Consider the following 21,498-nt stretch of genomic DNA (forward strand, 5'->3'; position numbering starts at 1 on the left):
CTATTTGTTTTTTTTTGTTTTTGCTACACACTGGACCTTTAAATAGTTATCTTAAACATTTGTCCTTTATTGCATTTTATTGTATGGTATATATCACATTATATTATTATATTTGGTTCAGGCCAGGGGTTCCCCTGTAGGAATTCTACAACCACAATCTATAAAAAATATATTTTTGCAGCAATTTCTCATATTCCTGATATCTTTACTTAGAATCTTGTGTGTAAGAGAGGTGCAAAGTGAAACGGTAACATGGTAACATCACTGGCAGTGTGTTACCCAGCTATGGCTACAGTTAAGGCAAAACATTTGTTCTACCTTTCCTTTCTTACTAGGTAATTTTTCATTTATTTTTTTATACAAATTTTGTCCTTCAGGTTGGAACGCTCTGGGTCCTTGAAGACACCATGGCTTCATACTTCTCTTTAAGAAAAAATACAGCCACGGTCACAGTCTGCTCAAACAGCAATGATAAATATCACCATCCAGGTAAGCAGAAATTGTCCGTTTTGTCATCCAGCTGACTGTTTATGGCAAACAATCGAATATGCAATCAGCCCAGTGCCTTATCACACACTATTTCATCTCCCTCTAACCAAGCTCACAGCGTAATTCACAGGAAGCTCATAAATATGACTTTTCAGCGAGGTGTTTGGCAGACTGTTGGTCGTGACCTCTTTGTAGAGAGAGGGGCTTTTAAACTTCCTCAGCCAAGAGTAAATTTTGTTATGCCCTGACCCAGGCTCATTAAAACATGAAAGTACACCTGTGATGTGGAGTCTCATTGGAACTTTGCCTGCAACCCATCGAGAGAAAAAACCCATTTCACCACCTGGCCAACTGAGTATAAACAAGGGTTACTCGATATGTTTCTAGATTACTAACACATATTTGTGACTCTTTTAGAATCTCTTTGTCACAAACGCATATTTAATCAGTAGAGATACCAGTTCCAAAACACTTCCCCAACTCAGCTACCAGACTCAGCCTGCCTGCTGTGGAAAACAGAAGGCAGCCATTTTATTTCTTAGTGCCACATTTAAAATGTATTTACACGATAAAGTAAAAAGCAAAATACTAAAATTATTGTAATTTACTGGACCTGACTTCAGCACATTTAATGTGTTGTGGGTTAAAATGAGGGTTGGAGAAAGTAAAGAGATGGCTAGGAAACAGACAGAGAACAAGACAGCTGTAAAAAACAGTTGTACAGTATAGACTAGTAAGAAAAGACATTAAAGACGGGAGAAAGAAAAATGATCAATGCATTATTTTGTATGCACTCACTTCAATCTTTATTAAGGAACAGTAGTTACATTGGTGTAAATGGTCAATAGTTGTGTCTTGTCAAAACATTTGGAATAATCAGGGGGCAATGTAAAGACCAGTGATAACATTAATGGCATTTGTTCTGCTTTGTTCGGGTTGAGACATTACAGCAAGACAAAGTGTTTTTTGTAAAGGAGGTGGGATCTTGACGTTGCTTCAAGAGAAGCAGTGACGAAGAAAAATGATCAGACGTAGCAGGGGTTGATTTGACAGGGAAAAAAGGGAAAGTGGATTCAGTGCTGTGGTGCTGTAGGGAAAGGAGTACAGGCTATGACTAAGGAGACCTGTACTGTAGGAGACAGGGTGGAGCTAATTAGGGAAAGGCAAAAGAAGTGGCAGGAAGGTTGTATAAAGATAATGATGTAAACTTTGAAGTAAAATGGACTGGGAAGAACTGGGAAGCAAGCAGACATTGTAAGCAAAGACATACGCATAATGGGGTCAGGGTGTGGTAAAGTAAGTAAGGGCTGGGTATCAAACCTCAGTACTGCTTGGGTACCGAGCGAAATGTGTCTCTAGCGCCAAGTACGCAAAATTGTCAAGTACAGAAAGCTAGCATCAAATGTTTGGTCAGATTTATAATCTTGTTTCCTTATTTTTTGATCAGGTACTTCCTGATTTTTTAACTGAATAAAAATGAATCACAACATTTTAGGCAAATTTTGGTGTCCGTACTGAAACTCGGGTCAAATCGCCATTGGTAGCAAAACATTTCATACCCAGACCTTGGGAATAGGGATGGTAAAATAGGGAAAGAATGGGTAAGATAGGGAAGTCTTTTTCACTATAATGAGCTGATCTCTCTGCTTCATACTGCTCTGCTGGTCTTCTCTGTGGCTGCTTTGGACTTGTGGCTCCTTTCATCCTGGATATTTAGACATCTTTGGCAATCCCAAGCCTATGCTCCTCCCCTTCCAGCAGCTTCCTGTAGGTGGCGATCTCAGCATCCAGCTTCAGCTTAATGTGCAGGAGTTCCTGGTAGTCTTGGAGATACTTGGTCATTTCCAGTTTGGTTTCGCAGAGCTGGGCCTCCAACTGAGCAATGACACCCTCGAGACCCCCGACCTTATCCATGTGGGACATCTCCATCTCCTCCAGCTGCTGCTCCAGGGCTGCGTTGCGAGCCCTCAGACCATCGATCTGGTTCTGCAGGTCTGTCACTTGGTTGTGGAAGGTCGTGATCTCGTCTTTCATGGTCTTCATTTGCTCCTCGTGTTTGCCAGCATGCTCCTTCAGGGTGTCAAACTTGCTCTTGTACCACTTCTCAGCCTCCTGGACATTGCGGGCAGCGACAGCTTCTATTTCTGCTCGCATGTTGCGCAGATAAGCAGCAAGGTCAGGCCGATCGCCATCCAAATCTGCAGTAATCTTTGAGTCCTCAATCTGCTTCATGAGGTCAGCCACCTCTTCATCATGCAACTTCTTGAGGAACTCTATCTCAGCCACCAGTTGCTCTATACGCTTCTCCAGCTCAGCCTTCTGCAGTGTGGCATTGTCAACATCCTGGCGAAACTCCCTCAGGATCATCTCTGCCTCTTCTTTGAGAGCCAGCTCCTCCTCCAGCTTTAGTCTCCACACTTCAACTTCTTCTTCGATGTAGCCTCGTTCTATATCAGCTGCCCCCTTCTCATTAGTCAGGGCTTCAATCAGGTCCCGCACCTCTTTAAACTTGAGCTCATATTCTTCTCCGAGGCCTGTGGGGCCTCCCTTGTAGCGGCTCTGCAGTGCAGCCAGCTCAGCGTTGAGAGCAGCATTTCTCTGCTCTAAAGCCTGGACCTTCTCGATGTATCCTGCAAATTTGACATTGAGTTCCTGCATCTCCTCTTTCTCGTTGGCATGTTGCTGATGTATCTCTGTGCCCACCTCGATGGCAGTGCCTCGATAACCTGAGCGTCCACGGCTGTCAAATGAGGATCCACGGCACCGGGAAGGCGACGGGCTCTGAACCCTTACTCTGCCACTGGAGCCGCTAACCTGCAGGCTCTTCTGGGTGTAAGACGCAGCTCTCATGTTGTGTAAAACACTGGGTTTGTTTCTTAACAGAGGAACAGCTGCTCTCTCGACTTTCTCTTTGTGTAGCCCGTGTTGCGACTGACGCTCTCTCAGATCACCTCTGAGTTTTTATACGGCAATAAAGAATGTCTCAGACAGTCTTGAAACTCGCGCTTGGTTTTAACATATTTCAAAAGGGGATTATGACAGACTTTCAGTGAACTGTAGCTGCACGCTCTTTATTAGCTAACGCTGTACTGTTAGTGGCCATGTGGGTCGAGTCCACTCCCTGGCCTTTGCGCCAGGATGTGAAATAGTGATCAGATCATGTATGACTGTTATTTTTCACTTACTATCCACTTAAGATGGTAATGAAGTTGGGTGTGACATGGAGGAAGAGGGCACCCAGTGCACTAGTAAACAAGGACAATGTGCTTTGGCAGCAGGTTTTCCTACACAACTTTGTTTGACGCAGATTCCCTTAACTCATGACATGTACCTAAAGAATAATTATATTATATTATATATATATATATATATATATTAATGTATATTCATTGTAATATTAATAAATATGAAATAACATTTGTAAAATATTGAAAAGTGTTCTTATTTGACTTACCACATAATTATATGTTATTATAAGTATTAAACCTGACCAAGAAGAAAGGGCACATTTCAGTGCAACTGTTCGGAATAGAAAGATGTATTTTCCAGATATAAACAAAGGAAAAACAGAGGCATAGGAGAGAGGGTGCCCAGAAGGTGAGAAATTAAATGCTGAATTAATCTAGCAATCAATATCATTGAGAAATGTATCCCGTGTATCCTACCAGTCACTCTCACCAGGGGTAGAATGCCTGAAATGTCTGCTAACCTAATCTACATGTAAATGTCTGATGTGTCACTCACTTTGACATACTGTCCCGCAAAGTCAGTGACCTCTGAAGTGAAGCAGCCCGAGGCGTCCACAGGGCAGATAGGAGCCTGGTCCCTCCGGATGATGTTGAATTCTGTGCACACCCTGTAATCATCCTACGGAAAGAATAATACACAGTTAAAAGGGTTTAGTGAGTGACGGTACTCCTATTTTCCTATTTATTTCTAATGTAAGTCACTGTAAAATAAATAAACATTGTAACTAGTGCTGAAATGATTAATTGATTCATTAATTTGTTGACTGATAGAAAATTAACTGCCAATAATTTTTAAGTCTTATATTATAGTAAACTTAATCTCTTGAAATCTGTTTGTAATTAACATGATCTTGATACAGAGAGTCATATATTTTAAGCTCAGGTCATTTGTTTCAATAGTATTCACCAAATACATCAAATTGTATATGAAAATAAGTAATTACCTAACGCGTTTAGCAGCCAGTGACGCTAGTTTAAAGATATGTTATGACTTCATATTGAATTCCTTGTTGAGCTGGACACTTTTTGCAGCATTGAAACAAGCAGCGCTGGTATGTGACAGCTATGCATGAAAGATCTGAGTGCTGTCCAGCTGTAAATGTATTTTGTATTCAAACACCCTGTCAAGATCCAAGATGGATGGCTCACAGGGTCATTTCACATCTAGTCATAACAACATAACATTTGAAAAATGTAGTTCTGCAACACATTTCTTCTCACTGTTAATATCTTTAGAGGAAATGCATTTGTGTTTCAGATTTTCACCAACTAATCAATGTGAATGTGATCACTAAATAACAGAATTTAAAAAAAAAAATCTAACATTTAAATGCAAATGTAAGTGAGATGCTGATGTGAAAGGTTTACTCAAAAACCCCATAGGGACTGAGCTCCATTGAAATAGGCCGAGAGTGCAAAAGAGAAAGCTAAGACTGAGTGTGTCCACAGCTGGCTACAGCCACAGGGGCGTCCATCTGCCCTTGACAGGGGCGTCTAACCTATTAGCAATGACCCAATACCTCTGATAGTGCTGTAACATTGGCCTCTAGACTGTGGGAAAACACAGATACTGTAGCGTTCAATACAAATACTTAAATTCTCTTCAATAAGCAGTGAGTACAGTACACCAAATGTATTAAAAACATAGGAATTATCAGGAAAACAAGATGGAAGGTATTGCAATATTCTTAATTAAATGGTTTGCCCAAACAAGACCGATTAGTCTTGATAAAATGCGCTGGCCTCGAGTTTTGAGCCACCAAATGTATTAATGATTAATAAAAATATAATTGCTATCATTGTTAGTTATGAACAAATCTTGTTTAGAGTGGCATATAAATCAATGTCTGCATGTGTTAACTCAAGTATACAGGAGTAAAACCTTCTGCAAAATCAGAAAACATAAGAAATAGATCATAACTGAATTGAGCTATAATGGTAAAGGCAATGCTTTTAGAGGAAATGATAGACTGAACAGTTCTGGATACACTTTTTTAAGCACAGAGTTACGCTCGACATAGGTGACCTTGTTTTCCAACTGAGAGTGCACCATATGCGCATCTGCAGCAGCGAGCAATCAGGCTTACTAAAAGCAACGTTTCAAAAGTACAATTCTCAACTCGAGGAAATGAAGTGACGTATAATTAAAGGGAGGAGGGTGGGCGCAGTGAGATGGACAGTAGCATGTGTGACAGTGAAAGACAGGATCAATGGTGAGGGCTGCACACAGGTCAAACTAGCCACCACAGTTCACTAAATCTGTGCAATTCTACATTTAAAGCTGTATAAATGTATACATCTTGTACTCTAGCTAGTCTCTGCCTTGTCTGAATCTTTAAGAGTCTTGGTTGTTATGGGTCCTGATGTCTTGATAGAGAGTCCTGACTACCAAGACTATGAAGTAAATCCAATATTCATTAGTTTTTAAAAACACTTGTTAGGAGGTGCTAATTTTCCCAATACTTGCAGTTGTTATATCATGGACTTAACTAATAACGGACTATTAATGAGTAATTTGCTGTTTTCTGTTTCAATCATTAATCCTTGTAACTTTAATATGTTTGAGTTTCTTTGGTCACAGTGAGAATTGCAATGGGCATTTATTATTTTATCATTTATATTTTTAACATTTCATAAACCAAAAGATTAATCTCTTCATCAAAAAAAAGTATTAATGGTAGTAGAAGACACTACGTAAACCACTCTGTGGTTACAATAGTGACTGAAAAATAAAAGGAGGAAAACGGCTCACTCACAGCTCCAAAGTAAGGTGCCTGGTGGACCACTCCTGTGCCGTCTTCCTCCTTCACGTAGTTATCAGTCAACACCTGGAATGCTCCTTTCTCGCCACACTGAAGTGAAACGAGGACGAGGAGAATTAGATGAAGTGGGGGGTTGGGTGGGAGGTGAGGAAGCAAAAGAAGACACAGATAGTAAGAGAGAGATTAAGAGACAGATTTAGAAAATGTAAACTGAGATGCCAATTTGTGGGCAGACAGGTAATTACAGTGAGACATAGATCTGTCTTCATGAAACAACCAGGAACAAGAACACAGTCTACAAACCTTGGCAAAGTACGGGAAAAGAGGCTTGTATTTTTTCCCTTTCAGCGTCTTGCCAGGAAATCTAAAAGCACATAAAACATCTATATCAATATCTCTAATTCCCTGCACTGACAAACGGGCAGAAAACATGTAAATCCACAACAGATAGGCAACACTTCAAATACAGAAAACACTGACCAAAATGGTTTCATTAGCATTTTAGCATACTAACATTTGCTAATTAGCATGAATGTTGGAACCAATCCATGGCAATCCATCAAAGAATATTTGAGACATTTCATTCAAAGCCCAGAATCTCAACCTCATGGTGGCGCTAGAGGAAAGGTCAGGGGCTCCTAAAGTAGGCAGGATTCATCTTTTGGAAATCACAAATGTCTGAGATTTCTGGACTAAAGTAGTGATTTAAACTAATGACATCTATTTTTATTGACAGTTAATATTCTTATAAAAACATACTAGAGTTGAAAATCACTAAAATGTTAAATATTACAGAAGTTAACAAAGACAGCGCTCCTTTGTGTGAAGATAGTGTGAGGTCTCCATCAGTAAAACCTAAATGTGATTTTAAGGTTTTAAATGGCATGTCTAAATGTTTTTATATACCTTTTTGTAAAGAATGTCACAACAATGCTGTTGTTCTCAAGGTTGATATAAATTTCTCTTGAAGAAACCTTGACTTTAAGCATCTTCTCACTTTTGAAACCAAACCTACACCCTTGTGATGGTCATTATAGAAATTTAATTTTCTTGGATGGGATATGGTTTCTCCTTGAGCATTCCCATATTTCTTTTTGTTTTTGATGGGGACAAAAACATCTTCAGGATCTCCAGAGATCTCAATTTAAGGTTAAGGTTTGTCATGACACACTGTTTCTGTAATAATCATTCGAATAAAGACGTCTCTGCCCCTGTGTATGGGAACTTTATAGAACAAGAAATCCCTGCCACATTTTTTTAATATGCCTTCTTTATTGCCAGTTAATTTGTCCAGTATATGAGATGAGTGAGTATAAACCTTTCCATCAGGTTGCACTACCCTCTGTATTCTTTATTTTTTCCCCTGCTTCATTCTGCACTTTCCCTTTGCTCCAGAATCATCCACTGAATCAGGAAATTCACATCTGCTAATTCTCCCGTGAGGAACTTTATCCTTGTCTCTTTACTCTGGCAGACAAGTTATAACTCAGGAGAAAACCTTTCACAGAAATGCAATGCAACAAGACAACAATGAACAATTAATACAACATGTATTTTTCCTTCCACTGTGTCTTTTAGGGTCTTGTGTACTTACTTGTCCAGGACAGTGTACTCGCTCTCAGACTTAAACAGAGCACCCAGCCTGGCCTCCATCATAATGTAAGTCTTCTCTGTGGCGTTATCTGAGAGATGAACAGTAAAACACACATGAATGCATTTGTTGACTACATTTTCACACATCCCATCCCTCATTGTTATTTTTTTATTACTACTCAGACACATACCAAACTAAAATGCTGTTATTTGTATATTCATTGGTCCATAAAGCATAAAAAGGGCAAACAGGCCAAAAACAAAACAACAAAACAAAATGGAAGACATAAAAGATACAGATACAGTAAATATGAGGCCAAAAAGATTTGGGGGGATTGAACTAGAAGAGTAATATTTGAATATTTGCTGAATAGCGTAAAGGGAAAGCCACAGTGGCGACCAAAGACTAGACTTACTGCGCTGTACTGTCTGCAATATTTATGACTATAGATAGACAGATAAATCCTGTGGCTGATTAATCGGGCCAATTATCTGCCATTTTGAGATAATTGGCATCGACCAATGCCTGCGCTCACAAGGTTGATAAACCAAAAAACTGTCTTTAGACACATCTGTAGTCCTGTCAGTGTGTTGGTTGGTTAGCACGCCTTCTTTTTTGAGTTTTGGAAAGGTGGCAAAAAGCCCTGTAGCCCTGTATTATCAGTCTCAATGCATCGTGCTGTAAACGTTTTCCTTAAGTTCCTCAGTCACAATCATCTTCTCTAAATGTCAACATGTTTCTCATGTACCTATCCTGTATCCCACTCTCCCTTAAATACTAATCACATTTTGAAATCTACAATATAACTCAATGTATCTTTCTATTTCATTAATAATTAAAAATTCCATCTAAAACAACACATTTCTGGCAACAACAACCATGTATATTAGATTGTAATGTGTGTGTAGAATAATGGAAAAATACATGACTTCATTTTGATATTGGCCATCAGTCGCCCTTCTTGCTGAATATTGGCATCGGTCACTGAAAACCCATATTGTTCGATCACTATTATGTCGTAGTCTAACAAGGTGAATATGAAATAAGTCCTAACATGACTGTGGTATAGCTGAAAAATGTTTTTCAAGACGTTGTGTTTGTATTGACCCCGTTTTTCTTTTCTTCAGAGCTTTCAAATCTCACAGTAAATGAAGTGCGAATGAAGATTCTGATCAATACCATGTGGAAAGATTTTGTTCGGAGGCGCTCTGGTCATTTTTTAAAGTCTGTCATCTAAATGGCCCCTGCAGAATGATTTATGCTTACTGACCGGAATTTCATGTATGACAAAGAGCAACTCATCAAACATGGTTCAAATCCAGGTAACTAACAGCTAGGCTACATGCAAGTCTAAACCTCAATGTCAAGTCCTGCTTCATAATAATACAGTCAGCCATAAAGCCAAGGTCAGGTACGGACCCCATCATGTGACTACACCCATTCAACCAGCAACTGAGCTCATTGAAAAGCAACCAGTTGCCACATCATGTAGGATAACTGGCTGATATTTTGGGAAAGTGAGCCCTCCTGGAAAACTGGCCAAATGGGGATTTTGGGACAAAGAAAAGGGGGAGGAGGGTTTGAGAACAGCAGGGACAACAGTTGTGAAGAGGGCAAAAACCAAATGGCCCGAGACAGTGAGACACAGAAAGAGAGAGAAGGGGGCAGCATCAATAAAAGATGTTTCTTCCCCTCAGTGGTGTGACAAATGACTGCACAGCTCAGACCTGCTGCTGCTGACAGCCCTCAACTCAAATAGCGACAAAGGCAGCGAGGGAAAGAGACACTCAGAATGAGACGGACTGAGAGAACATAAGAACAACGAAGGACGAAAACAGGTGGATGTGGAGAGAGAGAGAGAGAGAGAGAGAGAGAGAGAGAGAGAGAGAGAGAGAGAGAGAGAGAGAGAGAGATAAGAAAATGAAGGGGGAAGAATTTAGATGAAGATGGAGTGAGTGTGCTGGAGAGAACGGGAGATAAAAAGAGACTGAGCTGATATAAAAAAAGAAAAGAAAAAATTCATTGGTATTCCAAGGCGGTCTTCCATGCAGCACAGCACAGGCGGTGCAGTTAGGAGTGACAGACTGTGCTTCAACAGTGCCCCCTGCAGGACCATCAAGGCTATGACAAACTGGTATGAATCTAGGTCATCCCTTTAAAAACCCACCAGTTTCTCTCAGAGGGAACCAAAGACTACAGTGGGAGGGTAACAGAAAAACACTAGCCACCTCTCTGGAGTATCTTTTTTTGAATATATTTGAACAAGGACAACATTTTTTTAAGTGACCTGATTTGAGGTTCATCCACATTTCTCGGGTCTGAACCACACACGAAAGGACACACACACACACACACGCACGCACACGCACGCACACGCACGCACACGCACGCACACGCACGCACGCTTCACTTTCAGGTTTCTGGTGTTGTGCTCACTGTCACGCTCCCATTGTTCTGTATCTGATGACATGTAATAAAAGTATTTACTTTTTATTATTTGTGTATTTAATATATCATAATATGTATATTAATAAATATGCATACAGTAAGCAAAGAAATTATTGAATTGGTATTCTTGGGTAGAAACCTGGAGTTTCAACAAGGTGAACTGGAAGGAAATCTATAAAAGGCAAATTTTAAGGTAACAAAAACTAATTCTATATTCAGTTGATTATACACTACTGAAAAACATAGTTAAGCATATTATATTCTGTGTTTTGCCAACAGATCTTCCTAAATGTTACACCTCTTTAAAACAGTTTCATTATTACCTTAGAGAAGGTAGGATTTATTGCATTGTTTCAGGTTAGGTTTGGACCACAGATTGTGCCTTTAAAATCACTTATTGCAGCCTATTCAAAATCTATTAGCAAAAGTAATACACAACTTTATCTGTTACCCGTCAGACAATGTCGTTAATGAGCCTGAGTGAACAGCTCTGCCCTAGCAACAAGTTACAGCTCATGAATGTGAAGAATCTGGTTAGCTGTAGATAAAAACAAAGTTCCACTCATCTTATTTCACCAACTAACACATAGCCAAAGGCTAGAAAGTCCACTAACACATTATGCTACAGACATCCTTTCTTCTGTGTGCAAATTGCCAAGGCAGCACTCCTCCTCTGTTAATTTGTTCTTGTTTGTTCTTTCTGAATAAAAACACCCATCAGCTAATACTGTGGTCCTGCACAGTAAACACACAAGGGAAACAAGATTTTCAGTCAGATAACTTTGGCCGTAGGCTATAGCATTTAAGCAACAGCAGTCGACAAAACTAGCAATCCTGGTCATTCAAGTAATCCACAACACAAACATGTTTGCTGGCAGGATATGTGAACAGATATTTCTTTTATCCCTTACAACGACTTGAAGAAAGCACAGACGATGGCAACAAAATAATGGTGTTTCTGGACAATAACCTGAAAGCTTTCTGACCGCGTGATAACACTGAGACCCGATTCTATTTGAACATAAGATTTCAGACCAACAAGTTCTGCAGAGAAGCATTCAGTCCCAGTCAGCACATCAGTGGTTGTTTATATCAGCATGGGTGAACAAAGCCTGATTTTCAAAAACCTAAAGCTGTGTAATTCCATACTACACACCAACTCTAAGCAGGCTTTGAGTATGTAATGTGTTCACACTGGAAAAGTGACTAAACAAATGTACTCAAAACACTCAATATGCATACTTACAAAAACAACCTTGATATTTGATTGTGCTGTTGATTCGTTGCACAAAGGAAATGGATGAGCTACTCCCAGCTGGAAATAAATTAAAACTAACTGCTGATGGGGGTGAAACAGCTCCAGGAAAACAACAAATAACTATTGAATGTTTGAAAAAAAAAAAAAAAAACGGTTCCAATTCTTCTGATCCTTCGGAATTCTATGCCTCTGAGGTTATCAATTTATTTTATCGATCATGGATTTTCTGACAGTTGCGCATTTCAAAACAGTGACATGGCGGAGCAGAAGAAGCAGTATAAAGTGTGGCTTCATTTAACAAAGAAAGAGGACAACAGTAGTTGAATATAATTTCAAGTAAGGGTGGAAACACCAGAAATATGTGTACACACAAGTACCACTGGCTCCCAACTGAGCAGCACATCTGTTACAGAGGATAAATATCATGTTATAATATTAGCGCCACATAAACAGGCTTAGCAGAATCTTTGACTAAGAAAATCTAAATTAAAATAAATCCTGTACAAATATTTAGGGATGGGAACTGAGAACGGTTTCCAAATTAAAAAGCGGTTGAACTGAGTCATATAGATGCCTTTTTTCTACTCTGTTTCTACATTGTGTTCAGACTCAGATAATAAAACAGCTGCGTTGATGCTGAAAACCTGTGGTGGTGTGTGTGTGTGTGGGGGGGGGGGTGTTCCCACACAGAAAATGGATCGATAAAAATTAGACTGAATAAGCAGAACTGACAATAGCATTGGTATCAATAAAATCTTTATCAAGGAAAAAGATTAGTACGTAGTATGTCTTGCATATAATTAGTATGTTGTATAAAAGTGGGACACAGCACTTGTGTCAAGCTTTGTCTCTCACCTTTGACCTTGATATATATGAACTCTGGGTTAACACAGAGGGCCAGGTTGCTTGGCAGTGTCCAGGGTGTGGTCGTCCAGGCGATCAAAGCGACTTCCTCATTCTCAACCAATGGGAAGCTGACAATCACCGATGGGTCCTGAACGTCCTGGAGGCAAAAAAGAAACGTATATTAATAGGTTTGATGGATAGAAGTCAAAGAGTACATTTTGTTACGAGTGCTTAGAGCAGTGTGATGTGTGCCAACCTTGTAGTTCTGGTTGGCCTCAAAGTTGGACAGGGGGGTGTTGCAGGCAGTGGAGAAAGGCATGACTTTAACACCTCGGTAAACCAGACCCTTGTCGTACAGCTGTTTGAACACCCACCTGAAAGAACAGAAGATGCATGACAAAACTTAAAGAAGGAAGGCGAGACAACGTTCACTCAGTCTTGGGACGTGGATTAAGTCTGGCATTGCATTTTTCTATTATATATTGCTTTAAGTGTTTTACTGGAAGTAGACTGGGGTTATTCACTGTCATCTGTGTACTACTGTGTCCTAAGTGGTTGATAATCGAGTTAAAGTGGAGAAGATACTTTAAATCGGCAGTGATCTCCGATGAAAAAGACTCGTAAAAAAATGTATTTCTTGTATTAAACGAAAATACAAATGATGGATCTTTTTAATTATGTTTTTTGTGCTTTTTTTATTACCTTTATTTGTTAGAGTAGCTGAAGAGTGACAGGAAATTGTAGCAAAGGGCCACAGGTTGGAATCAAGGCAGGGCCACAGGTTGGAATCAAGGCAGGGCCACTGCGGTAAGGACTAAGCCTTAGTACATGGGGCGCACGCTCTACTAGGTGAGCTACTGGGGACCCCAGATTATGTATCTTTACGCCAAAACTTTTACATACAAGATGGCAAATTTGGCATTCATACCAAACAGTCTCCATGAACCATGGGTAGAGAGTCTTGTAGTCGTTCTTGAAGTCAATCCACCTTCCCATTCGCCTCACTGAAATCTTGGAACAATAAACAAATGGCATATAAAAAAATTCTGCCTGACAACTCCCTACCAACTATCATATTTAGGTTGGGTGCAGCCTCACTACATTTTAGAGCAGGTTCAATGAACTGTCAGACATGTTGACAAATGAAGAAAAAACAACAACAAAAGAAAAACTGGTCTCACAAGTATGGCTACAAAATTCTCTGACATGAGGATATTATCGTTTCTTGTATATTCACCTCCCACTCGTTGGAGTATCTCATGACAATGTTTCTGCACTGCTTGTTGTACTCGGCGATGCCCATCTTGGCCACATCTTCTGGCCCTTTGATCCCCAAAGTTTTATCAATCTCATACTCCTACAAAAACACACAGAACATGAGACAATTACATATTTATACAAATAAATCTGTAAATCTATGCACAACCTTTCAGTAAAATTTGAAGATTTCAGATGACAGATTATTACCACAGGCAGACCGTGACAGTCCCAGCCAAAGCGCCGGTCTACATGGAAGCCGCTCTGGTGGGCAAAGCGAGTAACAATGTCCTTGATGGTGCCGGCTAGGATGTGCCCATAGTGGGGTAGACCCGTGGCAAAAGGAGGGCCATCGTAGAAGGTGTACCTGGTTGGAAAAAGGGTGGCAAAAACCTTTAAAAAGGTCTGGAGAGTATTTTCTTACTGATAACAAAAATATGTGAATGTAAAATGATAAGACTATGATGTCTGGAAAAAGCCTCTTCAAAACCAAGTGCCCAAGATAACAGAAACACAACATTAACACTGCTATATTACATGAGTCTATTCATACAGGAATAATCTGCATCTTCACTGCTTATCTATAGGCTATATATCTGATCAACAAACAGTGAGTATGTGAGAACAGAAACGACTGTTTGGGGGCTACAAATTCATCTATGTGCTGATATCTAACTTGGTAGTTTCATTTAGCAAATATTAAATCTCTATCAGTGTTGGTGAGAGTCTGCTTGTGAGCAAGGTCCAATTAACTACTGCTTTGTTTAGCAAATGTCATCATGACATTTAATCTTTTGTTGGCTAAAAAGGAAAAAAAAACAATATAATGTTGAAAGGTAATTAATGTACAAACCCTCTAGTTCAACCTAAACAAAAGAGACAAGGAGGGATTTACATGTGTATTTTCACATCAGTGAAGCCCTTATGACACAAAGATGTGGACTATTCTTTCCCCACCCTTTCTCTATTTATTGTGGTGAATTAACTTGATAAAAATAAACCAAACTTTCTTGTTCCTTCACGTTGAATGTTTGTGCTGGCTGACTTAACAAATGATAACATTGGCATCAACTCATACAGCCGATTTTAAATGGTCCACTGTTTGGTACTACATGCTTTCAGGTGATGGACATGTACTGACACTCACTAAGATCAAATTCTGGAAGAATACAATGAAGTCTAACAACAACTGGTTAACCAGGAAATGACACTTCTTGGCAGCGCAACACCTATAATGCTAAATATGAAACGCATATTTTAGTATCATTACTTTGAATTTAATTATTTTTATTCTATTTTATATATTTCATCACAAAAAAATACTTTTACAAAATTACACACTCATCTTATGCTTCAATAACTTGTTGTGGGAATATATTTTGCTTAAGTTAATGATTATAAACCACCACAGAGTTGGGATTTACTTGGGCCTGTTCTTGGACTGTTTGAGGCACTCCTGAAAGCAGTCCTTTTCTTGCCAAAGCTGCAAGATCTTCTCCTCCTCAAAGGGAAAGTTGATGGACTCAGGGACTGGCTCCACCATGGTGTCTGCCAAAACAAACACGTAACTCAACAGACTTGTGGTGCAGGAAGAAAAGGGAAGTAAATCACAATGTTTAATGTCACGAAAATCACACGATAAATAATGTTCCCCCTCTTAAAGCTATGATATCAGTCATGTATTACCCACTGAAATATATATTATTGTCTCTATAACAAACAATTCAACTAATACTAACTAAATCACTCTTCCACAATACTGTATAACATGTGGGTCAAATGGAAACTACATTATAAGTAAACAACAACAAGCATTAAGATGTGTCCTCCTCAGTGAATGCCCCCCCTCCACAGATCCTTATGGGTCAACCTGTCAGAAACCTGTCAGAAACCTGTCAGTGATCGATAGTTTCTCCACAAAACACGAAGTCCTTTAACAGTTTCAAGTGCTAAAGTCAAGCCTCTCTAAAACACTATTTCCAAGTCGAACATGCAACCGCAGAAACTTTCCCAAAACTCGTTACTAACACCCAATAAGTCACTTTTTTCTTTTCTTTTAACACAGCAGTCACTTCACAAGACTGACGCCTCCTTGTTGTTAGCTCGCAGGCTAAGCTAGCCGGTCAACGTTTCAGTGAGTTAGCTTGAAGCTAAAGGGAGCGTAAAGTTAGTTAAAGGCAGCGACTGAACGCTCACATGTACCAGCAGCTGTACAGTGGAGTGCGACTCCAATCCAAGCTTTCCGTTGTGATTATTAAGTGTTGAATGGATATACTCACATGTTGTCTTCTCCCGGCTGCCGAGAGAGAGAGAGAGAGAGACGAGAAATGATGCAAGCTGGTGTCAGCGTGAGCGGAAGTGACGACTTGACGCAGAACTGATTTGTAGCAGGAAAATAAAATGCATTTAAAACTGTACGACTAACAAAATAAAATAATGTTTTAAATAGCTTCACTAATATATCCCAGCATGGTTAGTAGATTTACTGACATTAATAATAGCTGTGCTTCATTTTGTCCGAAATGTGACTTATTCGACATAGTTGGGAAATGTCACATAAATAAATAGTTTTTTAAAAAGCAGTAGGAAGTTTCTGAAACAGAAACTGTACTGCCAAACTTCACATATGTAGTTCATTTATTTGTGTTTACATTTAAACATGTCAGTGGCATGTTTTGCAGTATTTTGGTTGTATTAATCTTTGTCCTCAAGTTGATGTCAATTTGTTTTTCAAGGGAGGGGTTCATAGATAAGGCTGGGGAGGTTTGCACTTATTAAATTAAATATAAATTAATTAAATATAAATAAAATTCAGTGCCTGTCCCCATCCTGGTAAATTTCGCACTGTCCTTAATTCTTTTTTCTTGTAGTTTCATTAGAAAATATGGTGTGACTGCACACCACATGACTGATATCTACAGTACATGTACAGAGTTCATGGATAAGAGAATACAGGGACCGTAATGGGACATAAAGGGAATACTAAGCTTAAATACAATCATGCATCAAGGCTCTGCCTGTATTTATGCTTTAAATTTGTGTCAATCTGTGTCTCTCCCAATAATTTAAGGTAAGATATTCCTTTATAGATCCACCATGGGAGAAATTCCTGTTTGACACAGGAGCACAGGGGAAACGTAGAGTAAAAGTACCGACGTATAAAAAAATATAATAAAATATTTCAAAGATATAATTGAAAATATATACACTGTATTCAGTATAGAAATGTGGTGTGCATGTGCAATTATTGCAAGTTAAGTTTAGTTAAGTTAGCAGTCATTAATGAGCAGAGGTTGGAGGTTCTGGGTGCTGTGGCACTGTGGAGTCTGATAGCTGATGGTACTATTTGTTTTAAGTGTTGTTTAGCAGTGTTTATATATTTAACTGTGTTCAGACAGAAATGACTTTTCTTTTAAATAAATATTGTACTCCGCAAAGGAAGCTTTTATAATCCGACTTTTCTACATTATATCTCATCTTTGTATCTTTGTCCAGGTGACAAGGACTAAAATAACTAAAACTGTTTTGTTTTTTTCAGTGTAACAGAAAACCCCAGTATATTAATGAGGAAGGTGGACACTTGTAAAACCAGCAATTGTGTAAAAAGAAAAGGTATGTACCATAAGAATGTAATTAAATTCAGTGTCAATCATTTTTCTATTATTCAGACAGTAACACCTAATATCTGGTAGAAAGTACGTTTCTAGTAATTACATCTTACATCTCTATCAATAATTACAGTAAGACAAAGGTCGGATATACACCAACAGCTTTGGATGTTTGAGAGATAATGTACTATCCCTTTTGTAAAAGTACTTTACACCTTCATCACATTTCTAAAAGGAACAAAACAATATCAGAAAACACTTTACTAACCCTACCAACTTCATTTCTCTGAATGTGAACCTGAATTATTTTAAGGTTGTTTGCCTTTATTTGACAGTGATAGCAGAGATATAGATAGGAAATGCAGAAGAGGAAGACCAGAAATAAAAACAGGTCCACAGCTGGAGTCAGAGGATGCCTCAGTTATATGGTACGAGTCTTAAACACTCAGCTGCCAGACGCCCTGTGTAATAATCCTCATTCCCTCTTGTGATTTTGATCCAGACAGTTTAAATCACCTTGGAGGAAGGCAGCCAATCAAGTCATTCATTTCATACAATCAGACTGAGGCAATTACAACAAAAAAATGGAAATGAAATCTGATGTTTTGTTAACAAAGCATAGCTTTATTGTGATGGTGGAAACGTGGAACGCTGACAGACATGGAGGTGACCGGATAGCAGCCTATTTCGCCTGAACTGCCTTCTGCGCCGCCTTCATGCCCTTCTTGTTGTGCTTCTTAGCAAAGCGCATGTTCCTCAGGAACTTAGGGTCCACCTGCAGCAAAGAAAAAGAAAAAAAACAGTGAAGTGAGGAGGTGGGATGCAAGTGTGGAGGTGGTGCACAATTCTGAGATCTATTATCTATACAACAAAGCAAAAGACACACAGGCTCAAACTGGATAAAAACAAACTGAACATTATCCAGGTTTCTAGTTTAACTAGAAAAAAAAAGATCAGAACCCCCTCACTAGCCTATGCAATCAGGATTGTGTGGTTAGTGCCACAGTTTAACATCTGGCCACGGTACAATACACTTACATCCACAGTCTCAAGCCAGTTAATTCTAACACTGGTCTCTAAAGTCAAAACTTAAAAGTTGTTATAATAAGTAATAGAATAGAATTATTTCCCAGCCATTCCTGTGAGAGGTGATCAAAGATTGTGAAATGGTACGTATGAAAATACATTTCCTGTAAGTAAAGGCACAACAAGCCTTCTACTAGGATCATGTTATGTTAGTTAGGTTAGCTTATTGAAAACAATGCTACAACAAATCAATTCACAAACATTTGAAAATCTCAACATTCAGCTGCAACTTCTAAACCTGTCTGCTGGTTACACTCACAATAAGGAACAACAATCACAGTTTCCCCAAGAAAACTGTTTAGCTGAAGTACTGGGCTACCTAAATAAGGACACATCTGATCCTCATTGGTCCTTTAATAGATTACCTAAAACTTAAGACACGTTCATTTAAGTGAATCTGTGTTACTTTGTTGGAAAACAGCCACTGTGGCCCTTTTTATGGATAAATATAAATTCTAAAATTAAATATATCAGCACAAGAAGAGAAAAGTCTTAAAGTCAAACTGACTCAGTGATGTCAATGTACAACCATATAAAGGAAACAGGTTCATACAGGTTTTGTTAAAAACTGGACAATGCTTTCAGCATTTTTAATTCTGGCTCTTCAAATTTTCAACACTTTAGAAAATTAGAAATCACACCAGTCGGTTCAGTCTGAAAACCAATTCCCATTAACTTTTGTAAAGAAAATGTAACGTGCATCTTTGTCCAGGCAAGGTTCGACACTCGACTCCTAAAGCAAGCGATAATCTGATTTCTTAAAAAGCATGTATATGAAAATGTGTTTGTGATCAGGAAGGAATTAAAGAATCTATTTCCTTAACAGGATTTCTCCTTAAGATCATCAAGTGTCTCTGCTACTCTGCTATATATATATATATATATATATATATATATTTTCTCTTTCATGTCATCATTTTCTTATGTTTCTTAACTTGCAGTACTGGCTTTCATCTTTATATATTCTTTTGTAGTACTGCGTTTCTTATATACCAGTATACCAAAGCAGATTCCTTGTATGTAAAAACACAGACATAAAAGATCTCAGACATAACTGATAAGCAGCAGTGTGTAAGGAACAATTATAGTTAGTAGGGATGAATTATGATATTCAAACTAATCCAATTAAAAAAAGAGTAGCCTCTGCAGGACTGTATGTGCTGCTTTCCACAGCTGAACTGTATCAGACACATTTGTTCAATATGGGGAAAATCCAAAATCAATCCAAATTCTCCAGCATACACAAAAAAAACCCCACTCTTGTATCACTAATAAAGCTAAAGCGAGAGAGCAAAATAGAGTCTGATTATTGACCTGCTGCAGGTACCCAGGTTACTACCATGCATATATTAATTCTGAGCCATTAAATATCTTTTGCACATGTAAAACATACCATCAGCACAGAGCTGTAACTGTACGTACCCCCTTCAGAGACTCGTAGCGCTGAGATCTGGGCTTCTTGATGCCATTCCTGTGGGCTTTACGAGCTGTTCAGACGAGAGCAAAAAACTATTAACACATTAAGTCCATTTGTCCAACGCACAGTAACGTTACACCTGAACACAATGTTTAAGTGGACGAACATGCAAAGTTTAAAAGCTGATATCGCTATCGGACATCACCTGACTTCAACAAGATGTGCGTTAACTACAGTCATACTTACACTGGTTGTGGGTTGTGTGGTTCTTAGACTTCGCCATTTGGACACTGATTAATCTGAAGAGGAGAAAAGTTCAGACAACATCAGACGCTGAGCTCGGTGTAGCATCCACTAGCATGTCAGCTATCCGGCAGCCAGGGAAACTTCGTACAATGTAAACAAATGCGTTTAATAAACAACATCGTAAACAAACAGTAGCAGTCAAATGTCTACCTAAAAGGTGGATAATTGTTTACTTATGTGGGCAATTATAGTTATTAATGAACACGTTTTTAGACCGTAAGAGGGACAACTACCAGGGGCAGCGTTAGCAATTTTTAAATCCAATTTTCAACTTTTAATGAGCATCGCATCTAAAACATATTACGATGGAAATGTGCGCAGTAAAGTGATTAATCAAAACCAGTGGGTGTTTATGTGCAGGAATGTAAAATACACCAAGATTGATGAAGATTTTAAAAGTCCACCTAGGTGGGAAAACTGTGTACCTGCCACACGAACAGACGACAACCGGAAGAGAAAGGAAACCAAAGCGGCCAGAGGAGAAGAAGAAGAAGAAGAAGTGTCAAGTCAAGAGAGGAAGAAAAGGCTGGTCTGTTTTAATGACACTGCCACCTGTCGGTGGTTTATGATGTTTAAGGTGAGAGCCCACAGCTGCCCACAGGGTGTCACCCTCTGTTCGTAGGAGAGAAATACAATCCAGGAGCAAAAGGTAACACGTTTTTCCTGGTGTCTTCATTAGGTTTTATTTATAAAGTTTACATTTCATACACAGAGATAGATTCAAGGTATAATGTACAGAGTTTAAAGTTTAAAACAATAGAGTTAAATAAAAAGGAGCAAGAAAGAGATAAATCCATGTAAATGTAAGATTCAAATTAAGATAAATAAATACATGATTTATTTTTAAATATTATTATTAATAATAATAATAATAATAATAAGAGCATTAATAAGACTTTCAGTTTTGGAAATATTTCGGTAAAAGTTCTTAAGAATAACAAAGTTCTTCAGAAAGTGTGAAAATGACACAACTTCCTTTGTCTGGAAGGTACATTCATTTCTTTGTTCTCTGCCAAATTGTGTTTATTTTCTCTTTCCCTTTTTGGTGTTCTTTTCTTTTCTTCTCCAGAGAGGTGTAAAGTAACTTTACTTTTTGGGTATTTCTATTTTCTGCTACTTTATAGCTTACGTCATGTAACTTGTTTTTAATACACTACATTTCTTTCACAGGTATACCTA

The 21,498-nt window shown here is 38.7% G+C and overlaps 3 protein-coding genes across 5 annotated transcripts in view; all 3 read right to left on the reverse strand.

The window, feature by feature from the left end:
* The window catches only part of iars1 (isoleucyl-tRNA synthetase 1), a 55,541-nt gene extending 39,251 nt beyond the window's left edge, over positions 1-16,290 (reverse strand). The window contains exons 1-11 of one of the 2 annotated variants that reach the window (XM_051415770.1): positions 16,182-16,290; positions 15,327-15,450; positions 14,113-14,269; positions 13,883-14,002; positions 13,574-13,656; positions 12,902-13,019; positions 12,655-12,802; positions 8,094-8,181; positions 6,803-6,863; positions 6,494-6,589; positions 4,234-4,356 (exon numbers count right to left, since the gene is read on the reverse strand). In XM_051415770.1, coding sequence (XP_051271730.1) covers positions 4,234-4,356; positions 6,494-6,589; positions 6,803-6,863; positions 8,094-8,181; positions 12,655-12,802; positions 12,902-13,019; positions 13,574-13,656; positions 13,883-14,002; positions 14,113-14,269; positions 15,327-15,445 — 1,113 coding nt within the window. In that variant the 5' untranslated portion in view covers positions 15,446-15,450; positions 16,182-16,290. Of the gene's footprint in view, positions 1-4,233; positions 4,357-6,493; positions 6,590-6,802; positions 6,864-8,093; positions 8,182-12,654; positions 12,803-12,901; positions 13,020-13,573; positions 13,657-13,882; positions 14,003-14,112; positions 14,270-15,326; positions 15,451-16,098; positions 16,123-16,181 lie in introns of those variants that run through there. The other variant, XM_051415771.1, reaches the window with a different exon arrangement.
* On the reverse strand, positions 1,248-3,452 carry LOC127372248 (vimentin-like). Its single transcript, XM_051415777.1, has one exon. The coding sequence runs from the start codon at positions 3,337-3,339 to the stop codon at positions 2,203-2,205; it is 1,137 nt and encodes a 378-aa protein (XP_051271737.1). The 5' UTR covers positions 3,340-3,452; the 3' UTR covers positions 1,248-2,202.
* A 1,823-nt stretch (positions 16,291-18,113) lies between the features above and the next one.
* rpl29 (ribosomal protein L29) lies at positions 18,114-20,822 on the reverse strand. Of its 2 annotated transcripts, none has more exons than XM_051415782.1 (4): positions 20,745-20,822; positions 20,260-20,312; positions 20,019-20,083; positions 18,114-18,285 (listed from the first exon to the last, which is right to left on the reverse strand). In XM_051415782.1, exons 2-4 carry the CDS (start codon positions 20,294-20,296, stop codon positions 18,193-18,195), a joined length of 195 nt encoding a protein of 64 aa, XP_051271742.1. In that variant the 5' UTR covers positions 20,297-20,312; positions 20,745-20,822; the 3' UTR covers positions 18,114-18,192. The 2 variants fall into 2 exon arrangements, with proteins under 2 accessions (XP_051271742.1, XP_051271743.1); XM_051415783.1 differs by having other exon boundaries at positions 20,260-20,399; positions 20,745-20,771.
* Between the last annotated feature and the right edge of the window lie 676 nt (positions 20,823-21,498).

Source organism: Dicentrarchus labrax, unplaced genomic scaffold, assembly GCF_905237075.1.
Source record: "Dicentrarchus labrax unplaced genomic scaffold, dlabrax2021, whole genome shotgun sequence".
Taxonomy (NCBI): Eukaryota; Metazoa; Chordata; class Actinopteri; family Moronidae; genus Dicentrarchus; species Dicentrarchus labrax.

Excerpts from the sequence above, each read along its gene's own strand:
- LOC127372248 (XM_051415777.1), bottom strand. The coding sequence starts at position 3,339 with ATGAGAGCTGCGTCTTACACCCAGAAGAGCCTGCAGGTTAGCGGCTCC.
- rpl29 (XM_051415782.1), bottom strand. The coding sequence starts at position 20,296 with ATGGCGAAGTCTAAGAACCACACAACCCACAACCAGT. Across the intron at positions 20,084-20,259 it reads CCACACAACCCACAACCAGT|CTCGTAAAGCCCACAGGAAT; the intron begins GTAAGTATGACT and ends TCGTCTGAACAG. Across the intron at positions 18,286-20,018 it reads GCTACGAGTCTCTGAAGGGG|GTGGACCCTAAGTTCCTGAG; the intron begins GTACGTACAGTT and ends TCTTTGCTGCAG.